Source organism: Oncorhynchus tshawytscha, linkage group LG05 (genome assembly GCF_018296145.1).
Source record: "Oncorhynchus tshawytscha isolate Ot180627B linkage group LG05, Otsh_v2.0, whole genome shotgun sequence".
Taxonomy (NCBI): domain Eukaryota; kingdom Metazoa; phylum Chordata; class Actinopteri; order Salmoniformes; family Salmonidae; genus Oncorhynchus; species Oncorhynchus tshawytscha.
The window spans coordinates 55,220,257-55,235,547 of NC_056433.1; the positions used below are offsets into that span (position 1 = coordinate 55,220,257).

General features: G+C 41.8%; 1 protein-coding gene across 1 annotated transcript; it reads right to left on the reverse strand.

The window, feature by feature from the left end:
* Positions 1–9,445: 9,445 nt before the first annotated feature.
* On the reverse strand, positions 9,446–12,111 carry LOC112251557 (insulin gene enhancer protein ISL-2B-like). Its single transcript, XM_024422536.1, has 6 exons — positions 11,982–12,111; positions 11,353–11,572; positions 10,902–11,134; positions 10,458–10,744; positions 10,182–10,343; positions 9,446–9,983 (listed from the first exon to the last, which is right to left on the reverse strand). The coding sequence occupies exons 1-6, from the start codon at positions 12,109–12,111 to the stop codon at positions 9,906–9,908; spliced, it is 1,110 nt and encodes a 369-aa protein (XP_024278304.1). The 3' UTR covers positions 9,446–9,905.
* Between the last annotated feature and the right edge of the window lie 3,180 nt (positions 12,112–15,291).

Genomic DNA, 15,291 nt, shown 5'->3' on the forward strand with positions numbered 1-15,291 from the left:
ACTATCAGATCATCAGTGTTGTGCTCTTCTGACTGCGGCCCACAGAGGCATTAACATCCTGTTTATACTAACACAGTCAGAGCGAGAGAGGCTTGATGTGGGGAGAACAAGGGATGGGGGGACCTAAGAGGAGGGAATGGGGTAGAGGAGGAGAAAAATAGGAAGATGGGGGGACCTAAGAGGGGGAGAGGTAATGGGGTAGAGGAGGAGAACAATAGGAAGATGGGGGGACGTGTGATGAGAAATCTCATTACATTTTATTTGTCACGTTTCGTAAACAACAGGTGTAGACTAACAATGAAATGCTTACTTACGGTTAAAGATACAACAAATAGTGACATAAGGAATAAATACATAGTAAGTAACGAATAACAATAATGAGTCAAAATAACATGGCTATATACAGGGAGTACCAGTACTGAGTCGATGTGCAGGGGTACGAGGTCATTGTGGTAGCTATATACATATAGTTAGGGGTAAAGTGACTAGGCAACAGGATAGATAATAGACAGTAGCAGCAGCGTATGTGGTGAGTGTGAAAATGTGTGTCTGGTGTCAGTATGCATGTGTGTGAGTGTTATGTGTGTGTGGGCATACAGTGGCTTCAGAAAGTATTTAGACCCCTTTACCTTTTCCACATTTTGTTAGGTTATGGTGCCAGGTTTCCTCCAGAAGTGACGCTTGGCATTCAGGCCAAAGAGTTCAATCTTGGTTTCATCAGACCAGAGAATCTTGTTCCTCATGGTCTGAGAGTCTTTAGGTGCCTTTTGGCAAACTCCAAGTGGGCTGTCATTTGCCTTTTACTGAGGAGTGGCTTCCGTCTGGCCATTCTACCATAAAGGCTTTTATCTTACCCTTATCTCACTGGTCACCATAGCAACACCCACCCGTAGCACGCACTCCAGCAGGTATATCTCACTGGTCATCCCCAAAGCCAACACCTCCTTTGGCTGCCTTTCCTTTCAGTTCTCTGCTGCCAATGACTGGAACGAGTTGCAAAAATCACTGAAGTTGGAGACTTATATCTCCCTCACTAACTTTAAGCATCAGCTGTCAGAGCAGCTTACCGATAGCTGCAGCTGTACACAGCCCTGGCTATCTGTAAATAGCCCATCCAACCAACTACCTACCTCATCCCCATATTTGTTTTTTTTTCTGCTCTTTTGCACACCAGTATTTCTACTTGCACATCCTCATCTGCACATCTATCACTCCAGTGTTAATTGCTAAATTGTAATTACCTCGCCACTATGGCCTATTTATTGCCTTACCTCCTTACTTCATTTGCACACACTGTTTACAGATTTTTCTATTGTGTTATTGACTATATGTTTGTTTATTCCATGTGTAACTCTGTGTTGTTTTTGTCGCACTGCTTTGCTTTATCTTGGCCAGGTCACAGTTGTAATTGAGAACTTGTTCTCAACTAGCCTACCCGTTTTTTTTAAACGTCCTGATTGGTGGAGTGCTGCAGAGATGGTTGTCCTTCTGGAAGGTTTTCCCATCTCCACAGAAGAACTCTAGAGCTCTGTCATAGTGACCATCGGCTTCTTGGTCACCTCCCTGACCAAGGGCCTTCTCCCCCGATTGCTCAGGAAGAGTCTTGGGAGTTCCAAACTTCTTCCATTTAAGAATGATGGAGACCTTCAATGCTGCAGAATGTTTTGGTACCCTTCCCCAGATCTGTGCCTCGACACAATCCTGTCTCTGAGCTCTACGGACAATTCCTTCGATCTCATGGCTTTGTTTTTGCTCTGACATACACTCCCAACTGTGGGACCTTATATAGACAGGTGTGTGCCTTATCAAACCATGTCCAATCAATTGTATTTACCACAGGTGGACTCCAATCAAATTGTAGAAACATCTCAAGGATGATCATTGGAGACAGGATGCACCTGAGCTTAACTTCGAGTCTCGTAGCAAAGGGTCTGAATACTTAGGTATTTGGGTGATTCTGCAACTTTGGGCACTTTGGCCCTGCAATAGTTTAGATTTAAAAAAAAAATTGAAACACCATTTTACCAGTATTATAATTGTCTTTGATTTGTCTAGACATAATATCTGATCATGGCTGCGATCGTACTATTCAGGAATGTATATATTTTTGTTATTTTTCTCAGACAGCCATAGACAAATGTCATTTACATCACGTCATTAAACATCCATTTTAGTGCAATCAAATATCATACAATTGATTTATAATGGATTTCTTATACATTTGTACATTAACTTGCATTGAATATTTTTTTAATGCTTTTTAAGGTTTTCCTAATATTAATAATTTAACACAACGCCTGTTTATATAAACTTGCCTTTGTGACACCTGAAAACATTTATTCATCATAAGAAAATAAGATATTTCCACCCAACCTTTCTGTGAGATTATGATAAAACCATATGTTTTCCCTATCTAAAACAAATCAATCAATGTAAATTATACATAATATACTCATTTACCAAAAACAACTTATGAAAACAATATTTTATTGCAAACATATGGAACAACAACCCCTGTTAAACATTTAATTAATTTAAGACAAAGTAAGATTCCAAAAGTAGCTGATGGGCAGAGCTCAAGAAAGTAGGCCAGTGTTTTTGAGAGATGAGCCCAGATGGGGGTAATCTGCATAGAAGCAAAGTTTAACTGTACCGTTTGTGGTATACCCAACACAGGTGTGGAGGGTCACCTGCTTATGAGAATCACCAAAGTGAACTGCCTGGATTTCAATGGTGTATTTACACAGGTAGTTCTCTCAGGGGCGCAAGTTTGGTTTTAGAAGTGGTGATCTCCTCTTTCAGCAGATTCTCTTTTAATTCTCTGTTTGGAGTATTGGTGTTGAATGTTGTACACATGTTTCCCCAACTTATCTTTCAATCCTTTGGAGAAGACCTCCAGTAGAATATGCAGTTTTACTGTCAAATGTACAGTGAACTTCTCCATGTTTCCCTCTTTGTTTTTCCTTCTCTCTCTCTTCAGCTTTGTTTTAGGGAGAACTCTGTCTACATGCACTCTTTCCTCATGTTCTCAAAGCACAAAGACTCAATAAGGTTGTCATTGTTGCTGCAGCTGATCACTTTGTGATGCTGTAGTTTGTCCTCCATGAACTGGAGGTTGGCGTGGGTTTTGCAGAACCATGTGTCCCTATCCTGAACTGTTGGCTTGACAACCTAAAAGGACGTCTTTTGCAGAATTCACAGTAGGACATTTTAATCCCTGAATATTCCCTCTTAAACTTCTGATAAAGGTTCTGAATTGTGCCATTCGAGAAGAGCTTCTGCTTTTCTTTCTTGTTCCTCGTTAGTGTGTCCTTTTTCCCTGTTTGCTCTACTGTTGACATCCCGTTCATAGAATCTAGTGATTTTCTCTTCTGTGGCAGTAGTTCTGTTCTGTAGTTCTGTAATTATGTTACACTGATTTTTCCTGGAGTATTGAAGACTTGATGGCCTGTTTTCATTTGCCCTCATTGCTTTTGCTGAAAATCCAAATTCTCTGTTTGCGGCTTTGACCAGGCCGTACTTTCTCAGGATGTTGCATCTGAACATTTTTGAAGCCACTTTTTTGTCCTTGTCACTGCAAATTGTTCCCTTCATTTGGTGTTTTGTCTTTGTCTTTGGGGAATCTTTTCACTCCATTTTATTCATCCGTCGATCATACTTTTTTTGTATTTCTCAGCTTTCCGTAAAGATTTATCAGGTTTGACATTTGTCAAACTAAGATCTCTGTATGCTTTTCAGCGACCTCTTCCAACCTTTTTCCTTCCAGCAAGTATTCGACTTCTCCTTCCTGTTGCAGACGATGAGGACGGGGTATCAGGGTCTGCATCAGGGGCAGGTAAATTAGGGACAGGTATGATGGCCTCATGTTCTGGCTGCAGGTCATCTGGTGACTGAGGTGGTGTGTTGCCTGATAGGTAGGTCTCATGTTCTGGTTGCAGGTCATCTGGTGACTGAGGTGGTGTGTTGCCTGATAGGTAGGTCTCATGTTCTGGTTGCAGGTCATCTGGTGACTGAGGTGGTGTGTTGCCTGATAGGTAGGTCTCATGTTCTGGTTGCAGGTCATCTGGTGACTGAGGTGGTGTGTTGCCTGATAGGTAGGTCTCATGTTCTGGTTGCAGGTCATCTGGTGACTGAGGTGGTGTGTTGCCTGATAGGTAGGTCTCATGTTCTGCAGGTCATCTGGTGACTGAGGTGGTGTGTTGCCTGATAGGTAGGTCTCATGGTTGCAGGTCATCTGGTGACTGAGGTGGTGTGTTGCCTGATAGGTAGGTCTCATGTTCTGGTTGCAGGTCATCTGGTGTCTGAGGTGGTGTGTTGCCTGATAGGTAGGTCTCATGTTCTGGTTGCAGGTCATCTGGTGACTGAGGTGGTGTGTTGCCTGATAGGTAGGTCTCATGTTCTGGTTGCAGGTCATCTGGTGTCTGAGGTGTTGTGTTGCCTGATAGGTAGGTCTCCATTGCAACTGTTCTCTTTAAAGTCTGTCTTCTATTCCGTTGGTTGCATTTCCATTTCCATCTCTTGCTTCTTTGTTCTCGCTTTGTAAGCTCAGAGATAGATTTCACTTCTCCCTTCTCTTTTTTCTTCCAGTATCTCTCCCTGTTTATCAAAAAGAAAGGAGGACCAAGGCACTCTTCATATAATTAATTAAAATGCCTTTGTTTGTATAGCATGTTCAATGGAAACAAAGTTTTAAAAATCCGACATGTTTCGGCTGCATGGCCTTTGTCAGGGAGTACAAAGAAATTATAATACAATGTCCTCTTTTGAACATGTTTTTCCAATCAGCTCTAATTTGAAGAAGGAGAGGTTAAAAAGTTGATTGGACAACACCTAGTAAGCAATACTATACACATTAAAATGTGAAATACTGTAGATATGTTATCAAAAAAGTCCACTCCAAGCTAGAAGCATCAGAACACCTAGAAAGGTAGTTCTATTCTTGGCAATGTGCCAAGAATAGGAAAGCACTCTATTCCACAGTACACTAGAACAGAGCAAACATGGACAACAGCAGTATTAACATAGCTGAGGGCAGCAATAGAGCAAAATGTCCACTAGATGACAGCAAATGGACCTATCACGACCCTACAGGAAAGGTGAGAAATCCATATTTTAATTTAAACCAGGGTACTTAGTGGCCTGTAGTTGGTAAATCCAAATCTTCATTTAAACCAGGGTATTTAGTGGCCTGTAGTTTGTAAATCCAAATCTTCATTTAAACCAGGGTACTTAGTGGCCTGTAGTTTGTAAATCCAAATCTTCATTTAAACCAGGGTACTTAGTGGCCTGTAGTTTGTAAATCCAAATCTTCATTTAAACCAGGGTACTTAGTGGCCTGTAGTTTGTAAATCCAAATCTTCATTTAAACCAGGGTACTTAGTGGCCTGTAGTTTGTAAATCCAAATCTTCATTTAAACCAGGGTACTTAGTGGCCTGTAGTTGTAAATCCAAAGACTTTCCCTTTGGTTTAGCTGTTCAAGACGGTCCCCTTTTCTAATTGAGGCCGGAACATGATCAATACCCATAGCTTGTAGGGAGGCAGGGTTGCCATGGTGTAAGAACTTGTGGTGCTTCATTGTTCTTCATTGCCTACCCGTATGGCGTACTTGTGTAATGCTAAGCGGTCTTGAGGCATCTCTTTGTCCGTCCAATGTAGAACACCTTGCACTGTGGACATTCCAATCTGTAGATGACATTGGTTTTGCAGTTAATTAAATGCTTGATGTAATACTCCATTTTAGAACCTTTGTCAACTATTTTTTTTTCTGTGCAATATTTCTGCACTGGTTGCATTTAAAAGAGCCTTTGGGTTTGTGGTCTAGCCAAGTTTTTTGAGAGTCACCAGGAAGATAGCTGTGGACTAATTTGTCATTTAGGGTCGGACATCTCTTAAAGCGTATGACTGGTGGCTCTGGGAAGACTTGGCGTGGTAGAGTATCACTTTGGATGATTCCCCAATTATTTGTAATGATTATTTTAATGTTCTCTACTTCAGTGCTGTATTTTGTAACAAAGTACACTCTCTCTGATGTATCACGAGGCACTCCCCTTCGCAACAAGTTCTCTCTGTCAAGTTTTCCTGCCCTTATACCTTTCAGGGCCTGAGCTCTGTAGCCCCAATTCCAGAAGCGATTCTCCAATTCTGCAGATTTGACACTGTAGTCTGTTTCCTGATCGCAAATTCTGCGGACTCTTTGGAATTGGTCATATGGAATGTTCTCTTTTAGCCTTTTGAGGTAAAAGCGGTCTTTTTGCAGATGATCCTGGTATCATATAGGATCATTTTTTATTTGGTTTCTATGTCTGTGAGCTCTGTGCTGTTTTATGTGGCATCTTCTAAGAACAAAGAAAAATACTACTTAAGTTTTCAAATTGTCCACAGCTTGGAGCATTTCCTAGATTAAAGAAATGTAATGCATGATTAAATAAGACTAAAGTAATTAAAAGTAATAATATAATGAATTTTTGTGATTTCCAACAAGTTCTGTCATTCCTCCACAGTTAATTAAGTTTGTGATGGAAATGACTGTGATGGAAATGATGATTCTACTGTTTTGGGAGAAAATTTAGCATGCTTTGGCTAGTATTACAGCTAGCATATAGTTTACACTAAATACATATACATATTCTCTACACAAGCGATATTTACCTAGATTTTTCTTCATCTTCTGGACATCACTTCTGGAATAACTGTCTGCTGCAGCCATCTGCTTTTGTGTCACAATACGTTTCCATGGTAACTAAATTAACATTCTCTTGACAAAACTTTATTAATGAGGAATTTGCCCTCAGTGGTGGAAATGACACCACTACCAAATGACAGGCATTTTTGTGTAAATAACAATTTAAAGGGCATACTCACAATAAATATTGAAATAGATTTAATTTAATTGACTCTTTCTCTAGAATACAACATTACATATTGTGTAATGCTTACTATTTTCTGAAAGAAAAACATAGTAGAAACTCAAACGTCTGGGTCAGGGACAAGGGCAAAACAGTGAAATTTAGGTATAAAATGCATCTGAAAAGTAGCTAAAATACTTGATAGAGAGGTGTTAAAAGTCTGGGGTGATTGTAATGTGAACTTATAAAGAATAAAAACCTATTTTTTAAATAAAATCCCCAAAATGGACCCTGAGTACATAGAAGTTCCCGTAGTTGAAAGAAAAAGGGGTCCAGGGGTCTGCCAACTTTCCCGAAGGCACTGTACATAGTGTGTGTGTGAAACCACGTTCATCTGTACAAACAGTAGTATGCATGTATAAACACCATGGGACCACGCAGCCGTCATACCGCTCAGGAAAGAGGCGCATTCTGTCTCCTAGAGATGACCGTACTTTGGTGCGAAAAGTGCAAATCAATACCAGAACAACAACAAAGGACCTTGTGAAGATGCCGGAGGTAATAAAAGTATCTATATCCACAGTAAAACAAGTCCCATATCGACATAACCTGAAAGGCCGCTCAGCATGGAAAAAGCCACTGCTCCAAAACCCGCATAAAAAAGCCAGACTACGGTTTGCAACTGCACATGGGGACCAAGATTGTACTTTTTGGAGAAATGTCCTCTGGTCTGATGAAAAAAAATAGAACTGTTTGGCCATAATGCCCATCATTATGTTTGAAGGAAAAGGGGGAGGCTTGCAATCTGAAGAACACCATCCCAACCATGAAGTACGGGGGTGGCAGCATCATGGTGTGGGGGTTATTTGCTGCAAGAGGGACTGGTGCACTTCACAAAATAGATGGCATCATGAGGATGGAAAATTATGTGGATATTTTCAAGCAACATCTCAGACATCAGTCAGGAAGTTAAAGCTTGGTCGCAAATGGCTCTTCCAAATGGACAATGACCCCAAGCAAACTTCCAAAGTTGTGGCAAAATGCCTTAAGGACAACAAAGTCAAGGTATTGGAGTGGCCATCACAAAGCCCTGACCTCAATCCGAAATAGAATTTGTGGGTAGAACTGAAAAAGCGTGTGCGAGCAAGGAGGCCTACAAACCTGACTCAGTTACGCTCTGTCAGGAGGAATGGGACCCAACTTATTGTGGGAAGCTTGTGGAAGGCTACCCGAAACGTTTGACCCAAGTTAAACAATTTAAAGGCAGTGCTACCAAATACTAATTGAGTGTATGTAAACTTCTGACCCACTGAGAATGTGATGAAGGAAATAAAAACTGAAATAAGTAATTCTCTCTTCTATTATTCTGACATTTCACATTCTTAAAATAAAGTGGTGATCCTAACTGACCTAAGACAGGGAAGTTTTACTTGGATTAAATGTCAGGAATTGTGGAAAACTGAGTTTAAATGTATTTGGCTAAGGTGTGTGTAAACTTCTGACTTCAACTGTATACATGTCTAGTTAGATACCTTGCTTTGAAGTAACCTACCTTATCCATTTCCTCCCTGATTTTAAAAACTATTTGGTTGTAATGTTGAAAAAGCGTGCACACCCAGGAGCTCACATGTTGACATGTGACTAACAGTGCAGTTCTATGTGGGGGGCTAAGTGCCTTGATCAAGGGCAAAACGGCAGGAGGTGTTAGGTCTACATGGGATCAGACACAGCTTTCCAGTGTCAATATTGCTTACTTTTTCATGTAGGCTATAGTAATAGTCATGAAAATGTGGTTAAATGTCATGGAGAGTAACAGTGAACAATCAAAGGTCTCTATAGTTTTATGTGAATTTCGGTGAACATTGTCTGATGGACCGACTTGGAAAAAGACAGCTCCTGTACTTCTTCCATCCCAAGTCAAGCACTGCCAAGCAGTGATGCAGCTGGTCAAGATGCTCTCAATGGTGCAGCTGTAGAGTGACTTTTGGGATAAAGTGACAAAGAGAGATGAGGTAGCAGTCTATTCTTCATACAAGAAGTGTATGAAAGAGTTCAAAAGTTATAGATGAAAATTAGTGAACATGTATTTGTTTGTTTTGAGTGGGAAGTGATCAAATGTCTGAAAGACATTATGGAAGAACGCATGCAGTGGTAGTGGGAGCTGTGACGTTGAGAGGGCATGTGGACATTTAAAGCAGACAGACAGATTGTACTAACAGAGTCCCTCGAAGATGTCGGTCTGCAATTTTCACACAGCCTAGATGGATTTTAGGGTTATTGTGTCAACTTGTTGTTCGATCTTGCACCTTTGCCATTGAAGAGCTGGAAAAAGTTGCCCCCTTGTGGGGTGAAATGGCCATTAACATTATCTGCCTGCAGCAGGATTTTTAAGTCAAACAGGAAGAAGGAACAAGTTGTTCAGATTTGCTTTCTACAATAATAGGTTTCACACTGGAGTTGTTGTAAAGTGGATGTAGACAGAGTGAATAATCATTTCCAGGACAATCAATCAGAAAATATCAATCAGTTCAGAATACGAGTTTCACATTTAGGAATGAAATATGTTCCAATAGAGATGACATCTGGCGGCTTGGTTTTGTGGAGATTTAATTAATTCCCAAACGCAAACTCCCAGACTGTGACTATGCAAACAGACTGTGTTTAAATCACATGTTGACAGATCACACCATAGTCTGCCAGAAGTTAAAACTTCATGTGATGACTGGCGGTCTGGATGAAACCTCATGGTCTAAAACCACTGTGTGCTGCATGGGCCATAGTATAGTGGTGCACATTTTGTTCTGTCTCATTGACCCATAACCTTTAATCCATTTACCCATACAGAAAACAGAACATGCTGAACTGGGACCCAAATGATGTCATCTTTTTTCCCCCCAACACAACATTCTCCTGTTTGGGAACTAGTTTAATAATTATAGCATACATTAAATAACTAATTACATGATTTACAGCTGCTTGAAGCCCCTTCAGATTAGACACAGGGTCTTGATAACTCAGTTACAGTAACAGTTCAGTGAGGATGTTGGGATGGTGGCTGTCTAGATAGTCCGAATGGTGACGGCGTACTCATCACCCTGCTGCGGTGGAGAACCCAGGTCTTCTGAAAAACACGTTCTCTGAGGGAAGTGAAAGAGAAATGATGAGTGTTGGCCACCACAGTCAGGGCTGACAAATGAAACTGGATAAAGGAGTAGCTAATACCAATCAGTTATAGTCTCAATCTACAGTATAAGGTTAGGTTGTTGCAGTCATAATCAGGGTCTGATATGTCACACAAAGGGACATTACACTACCTGATACACACTCTGATTTACCTGGGAAATATGAGTGAGGGTCAGCTCGTCATGGTCAGCTGAGAGCTTGATTTGGGCGTCAAGTGGTTGCCATGATGACTCATAGACGTAAATCTGGAGGGCAAAGTCAGGGGGCTCAGGAGAGAGGACCACCATCGGTCTGGCTGCAGTACACAGCAGGGCCTGGAACATAGTGAGTGATGATCAACTGTGTTGACAGACAGACAGACAGACAGATGCGCGCACACACGCACACACACACACACACACACACACACACACACACACACTACTCACTGTAAAGTCCAAGTCTGACACTGGTCTGCCTCCTTTTTTGGCGTGGCTCTTCTTGTCCTTGCAGCGTTTGTTCTGGAACCACACCCTGATGACCCGCTTGTTTAGGCCAGTTAGCTGACTCAACTGGAGCTTGACCTCTGCGTCAGGCCGGGGGGTCTGGGAGTAGCAGGTGCACAAGGCTTTCAGCTGGGTGTCACTGAGGACGGTACGCACCCGCACCCGCACCCCTCTACTCCTACCCCTGTCCAACCACCTTCTCTCCCAAACTCCTCCTCTTCTCCCTGAACCTGACATAGGTGAGAATGATTCAACTTAACTTAAGGAACATTAAACTTACCGATTACAGGGAAAGAAGAGACAGACCTTTGAGACAGTTTCATAATTATCATTAACTCTAAAGGGGAAAAAAATCTCTATTTTATTATGCATATAAACTTCACAGACCTTTTCTTTTCTTTAGTGAGTCTGCTTTTTGGATCTGTTGCTCTGGCATCGTGTGCTCTGCCTGGCAGCATGGTCCTCCTGGTCCCAGGGTGAAGCTATCCCCAGGCATGAGTAATGCACCACAGAGCGAGCAGTGCAGACAGTCAGGGTGATAGTTCTGTCTTCCTGCCCTCACAACCAGGTCAGAGGACAGTACTGCCTCCCCGCAGCCTCCACACTTCTCTGCAAATAGTCTAACACACACACACAATCAATAACAAAGACATTCACATGGTTAAAAATAACAAAACTAAAGGTTGGAAGCTGTTCACAAACACACACACACACACCATCAACAAACACATTCAAAGAGTTAAAAAATAGAAACATAATATACACACAAAGTTGACCGTACAATATTCATCTTTATCGTTACAACTTCTCTACTGTCCCACCAAAGCTGCTGACTCACCGTGCATAATCTGTCCTACACAAGGTCCTCCCGTCCCTCAGGAAGCAGCTGACACTCTCTCCCAGGGGACAGTGGCACTCGTCACAGCACAAGCACCCTGTGTGCCACTGCTGGTTTGACCCAACCCGTAGCACCACAGGGTCTCTGATGGACTCTCCACAGCCAGCGCAGGGCCATACCGCCCCCTGTGGACATGACTCCTCATTGCACCCTGGCCCCACTGGAATTACAGGGAATACTGTATTGAAAATTACCTTTCCATGGCATCAACATAAACATTGTGAAGTTTTAGTCTTTCTTACAGCATGTTCATGATAAGAGACTTATATATATTTTTCATAATCAACCGTAATCAAGAATAAGTCAATGAGGGAACAATAAACGTTTAATCTTTACATTTCTCAGCAAAAACGTTCTCATCTCACTGGTGTGTTTAGGTTACAGGTTTTATCTGGTAACATTATTTGTATCACAACGAATGAGGAAAATACTGAATTTGATGTATTCAAAACCAACTATAGCAATCAAAACTTTAACCTCTACCATAAGACAATGATTATAATAAAACATAATTATGTGTACATGATACAATATAAACATGTAAATTACAACACGTTTATCAAACTCACATTTGCTGGTATTGCTGTGGTCCTCCAAGGTTTCCCCCGGTAACATCAGGGTGTATTCTGACAAGAGATCAACTGTCCCCACTGAGTGGAATTCTGTCTGAGCTGGACTCAGCAGGCTCTCTCCTGACATTGGTCCGTCACAAAGCATGGCTCTGCACAAGTGTCTTGGAGCAACACTCAACCCTCTCAATTTTATAGAGATGTGCAACGCCCCCACAACCACCACATGTTGGCAAACACACACACACACACACACACACACTTACTCTTCAAAGCAATCTATTAAATTAACTCTCAACAAACACTCCTCCTCCCTATTAGTAAAACAATGCAACAGTTCCCTTCCCTTGGGTTATTAAAATCAGACCTAATTTGCTCTGGGCTCTGAGTAGAGGAGGCTGGTGGGCACAGATGGGCTGAGATGGGGGAGGGAAGGATGGGGGCATTCATACCACAGATAACATTGACACCAGTGCCAGCCTGTGCACTGATGAAAATTCAAGGTCTTTCTTTTTTTCCCTATTAATTAACTTTCGTTTGCCACCTGGATTTGCACCTTAACTAAAATGTATACTTTTCATTTTCAATATAAGTGTTGATTTTTTTTTACTCTCATTTTTTAAACTCTCATCAGGGGCAGGAGTTTTCTGACCATTTGACCTGTCTGGGTAAATCCCTACAAGAAGGTGTATATCCTGTAAACGTCTGTGTCCTACCATTTGACCTGTCTGGGTAAATCCCTACAGGAACGTGTATATCCTGTAAACGTCTGTGTCCTACCATTTGACCTGTCTGGGTAAATCCCTACAGGAACGTGTATATCCTGTAAACGTCTGTGTCCTACCATTTGACCTGTCTGGGTAAATCCCTACAGGAACGTGTATATCCTGTAAACGTCTGTGTCCTACCATTTGACCTGTCTGGGTAAATCCCTACAGGAAGGTGTATATCCTGTAAACGTCTGTGTCCTACCATTTGACCTGTCTGGGTAAATCCCTACAGGAACGTGTATATCCTGTAAACGTCTGTGTCCTACCATTTGACCTGTCTGGGTAAATCCCTACAGGAACGTGTATATCCTGTAAACGTCTGTGTCCTACCATTTGACCTGTCTGGGTAAATCCCTACAAGAAGGTGTATATCCTGTAAACTTCTGTGTCCTACCAAGCAAGCACCATTCAGTGCTGCAGTAGTTACACTGTCACACAGTCCTTCAGATGGGACTCCGCTCTCAGAGTTAATACAATAGGCCCCCTTTGCTGTTGCACCTCTGCTGTGCTACTGCAGGCATGGTCTCTATTGTTAGGGCAGTGCTTTGTCCTTGGATCCTCCCTCTCGTAATGAATCTGTCCCCATAGGTCAGGACCACTAAACTTGTTGCTGGTGTCTGTGGGCAATTTCCCTCCCAATTTGAGTCAACACATACACACGTAACACACCCCCAACAGTTGTGCATCTGCACCAAAAAAAACTAAATTGACAGCTTGTCTCGCTCTCTCTCTCTCACACACACACACAAGGCAAAGGAAGCCTCTCCATGTCCCACTCTGTAACGCCTCTTAAAGTTATTTTACCAGGAGCAATTAAAAGCATCCAGGGCGTGTGTAAGGGAGGAGCTGCCTCTTGATGAATACTCTACATACTGTACTGATCAAGCCCTGGGACACGCCCACTAATTTACACAGCCAGGCTGCCACCAGCGTCATCCCTAACCTGGTCCTCCCATTCCCCACACTCTGGCTAATGGAAACACGGAGCAGCGGAATGAAGTGGCCGGCTCTTTTAATTTGCCGGCCGTATAAAATAACAGAATTAGGTATGTATATTAATCAAGTCAGAAGACATTTGGCCGTGTCTCTGTTCCTCCTCCTTCATCTCCTCCTGTGTCCTGCTCATTACTAATGAAAGTCATCTACAGGGGCAATGAGACTGAGTGGAAGGGAGGGAAGAGGGACCACATATACTTGTTGTGATTTACTCACGTTTGTATACATGGCAATTTGGCAGAGCTGGGTAATCTGTAGGTGTCCTGTACAGAACAAAGAAATGAATGAGAAACATGCAAATCTCTCACTCCTTCTGATTAATTAACCCTTTCTGTTGTTGGCTAGATTAATTGGACCGTGTGCGTGCGTCCGTCCGTCCTATGGGCAGCAGCCCAATATTGCCCTAAAAAGGCAAAACACAGTAACTACGAATGTGGTCAAAAATCTTTGATCTGTTGTCATGGCGAGGCATATTATCTGATGAATGTGGTATTTCGTTTCCTGACACAAGAACAAGCCAGTTGATTAGAATATATCATGGAGTATCATGGGTCCGGTACTGTTCGGTTTATATATGTTACCCCTTTGCACCATCATCAGAAAGCACAGCATTATTTTAACTGTTTACATAGACCATACACAAATTTACATTTCTCTGTCACCAGAGGATTTTAAAAAACCTAGGTGTTATTTTAGATTCTGAACTAAATTTCAAATCACACATTAGGAATGTAACCAAAATATATTTTTACCACCTGAGGAATATTGCGAAGGTGCAGTACGTTTCTCGCTCAGGCTGATAAAGAGAAACTCATCCAGGCTTTTATTACAAGCAGACTTGACTACTGTAATACTCTCCTGTCTGGTCTACCCAAGAAAGGCATTGGTCAACTGCAAAGCATGCAGAATGTTGCAGCACGGGTACTGACGAAGACCAAACAGAGACATTACACCGGTTTTAAGGTCTCTGTACTGGCTGCCTGTGAGTTTTAGAATACATTTTAAGATTGTTTTTTTAAATCAATCCACGATTGTGCACCCCAATACATGTCTGACATGTTTTTAGTTATGTACCCAGTAGGTCCCTCAGGTCCTCTGGCACTGGCCTTTTAACGATCCCAAAGCCTAGGACCAAGAGGCATGGAGGGGCAGCCTTTAGTTACTATGCCACCAGCCTCTGTAATAGCCTGCCAGAGAACCTGAAGGGGGTCCAAACTGCCGGCGCCGACAGAGATGGCCGCCTCGCTTCGCGTTCCTAGGAAATTATGCAGGATTTTGATTTGACTGTGGACATTTTTAAAAGAGATCTTAAAACATTCATTTTTATCTTTGCTTTTCCTTAGGGTGCTTTTTAGTTATTCAGTTGTTATTGTTATTCTTTAGTTTTTTTTATCCTCTTATGTTTGATGAGTAGTAAATGTTTAAGTTGTTTTTTTTATCCTCTTATGTTTGATGAGTAGTAAATGTTTAAGTTGTTTTTTTTATCCTCTTATGTTTGATGAGTAGTAAATGTTTAAGTTGTTTTTTTTATCCTCTTATGTTTG

Coding starts and splice junctions, on each gene's coding strand:
- LOC112251557 (XM_024422536.1), bottom strand. CDS start 12,111: ATGTCAGGAGAGAGCCTGCTGAGTCCAGCTCAGACAGAATTCCACTCA. Junction 10,745..10,901: donor CTCACTAAAGAAAAGAAAAG/GTCTGTGAAGTT, acceptor CACCTATGTCAG/GTTCAGGGAGAAGAGGAGGA. Junction 9,984..10,181: donor CCCTCACTCATATTTCCCAG/GTAAATCAGAGT, acceptor CACTTCCCTCAG/AGAACGTGTTTTTCAGAAGA.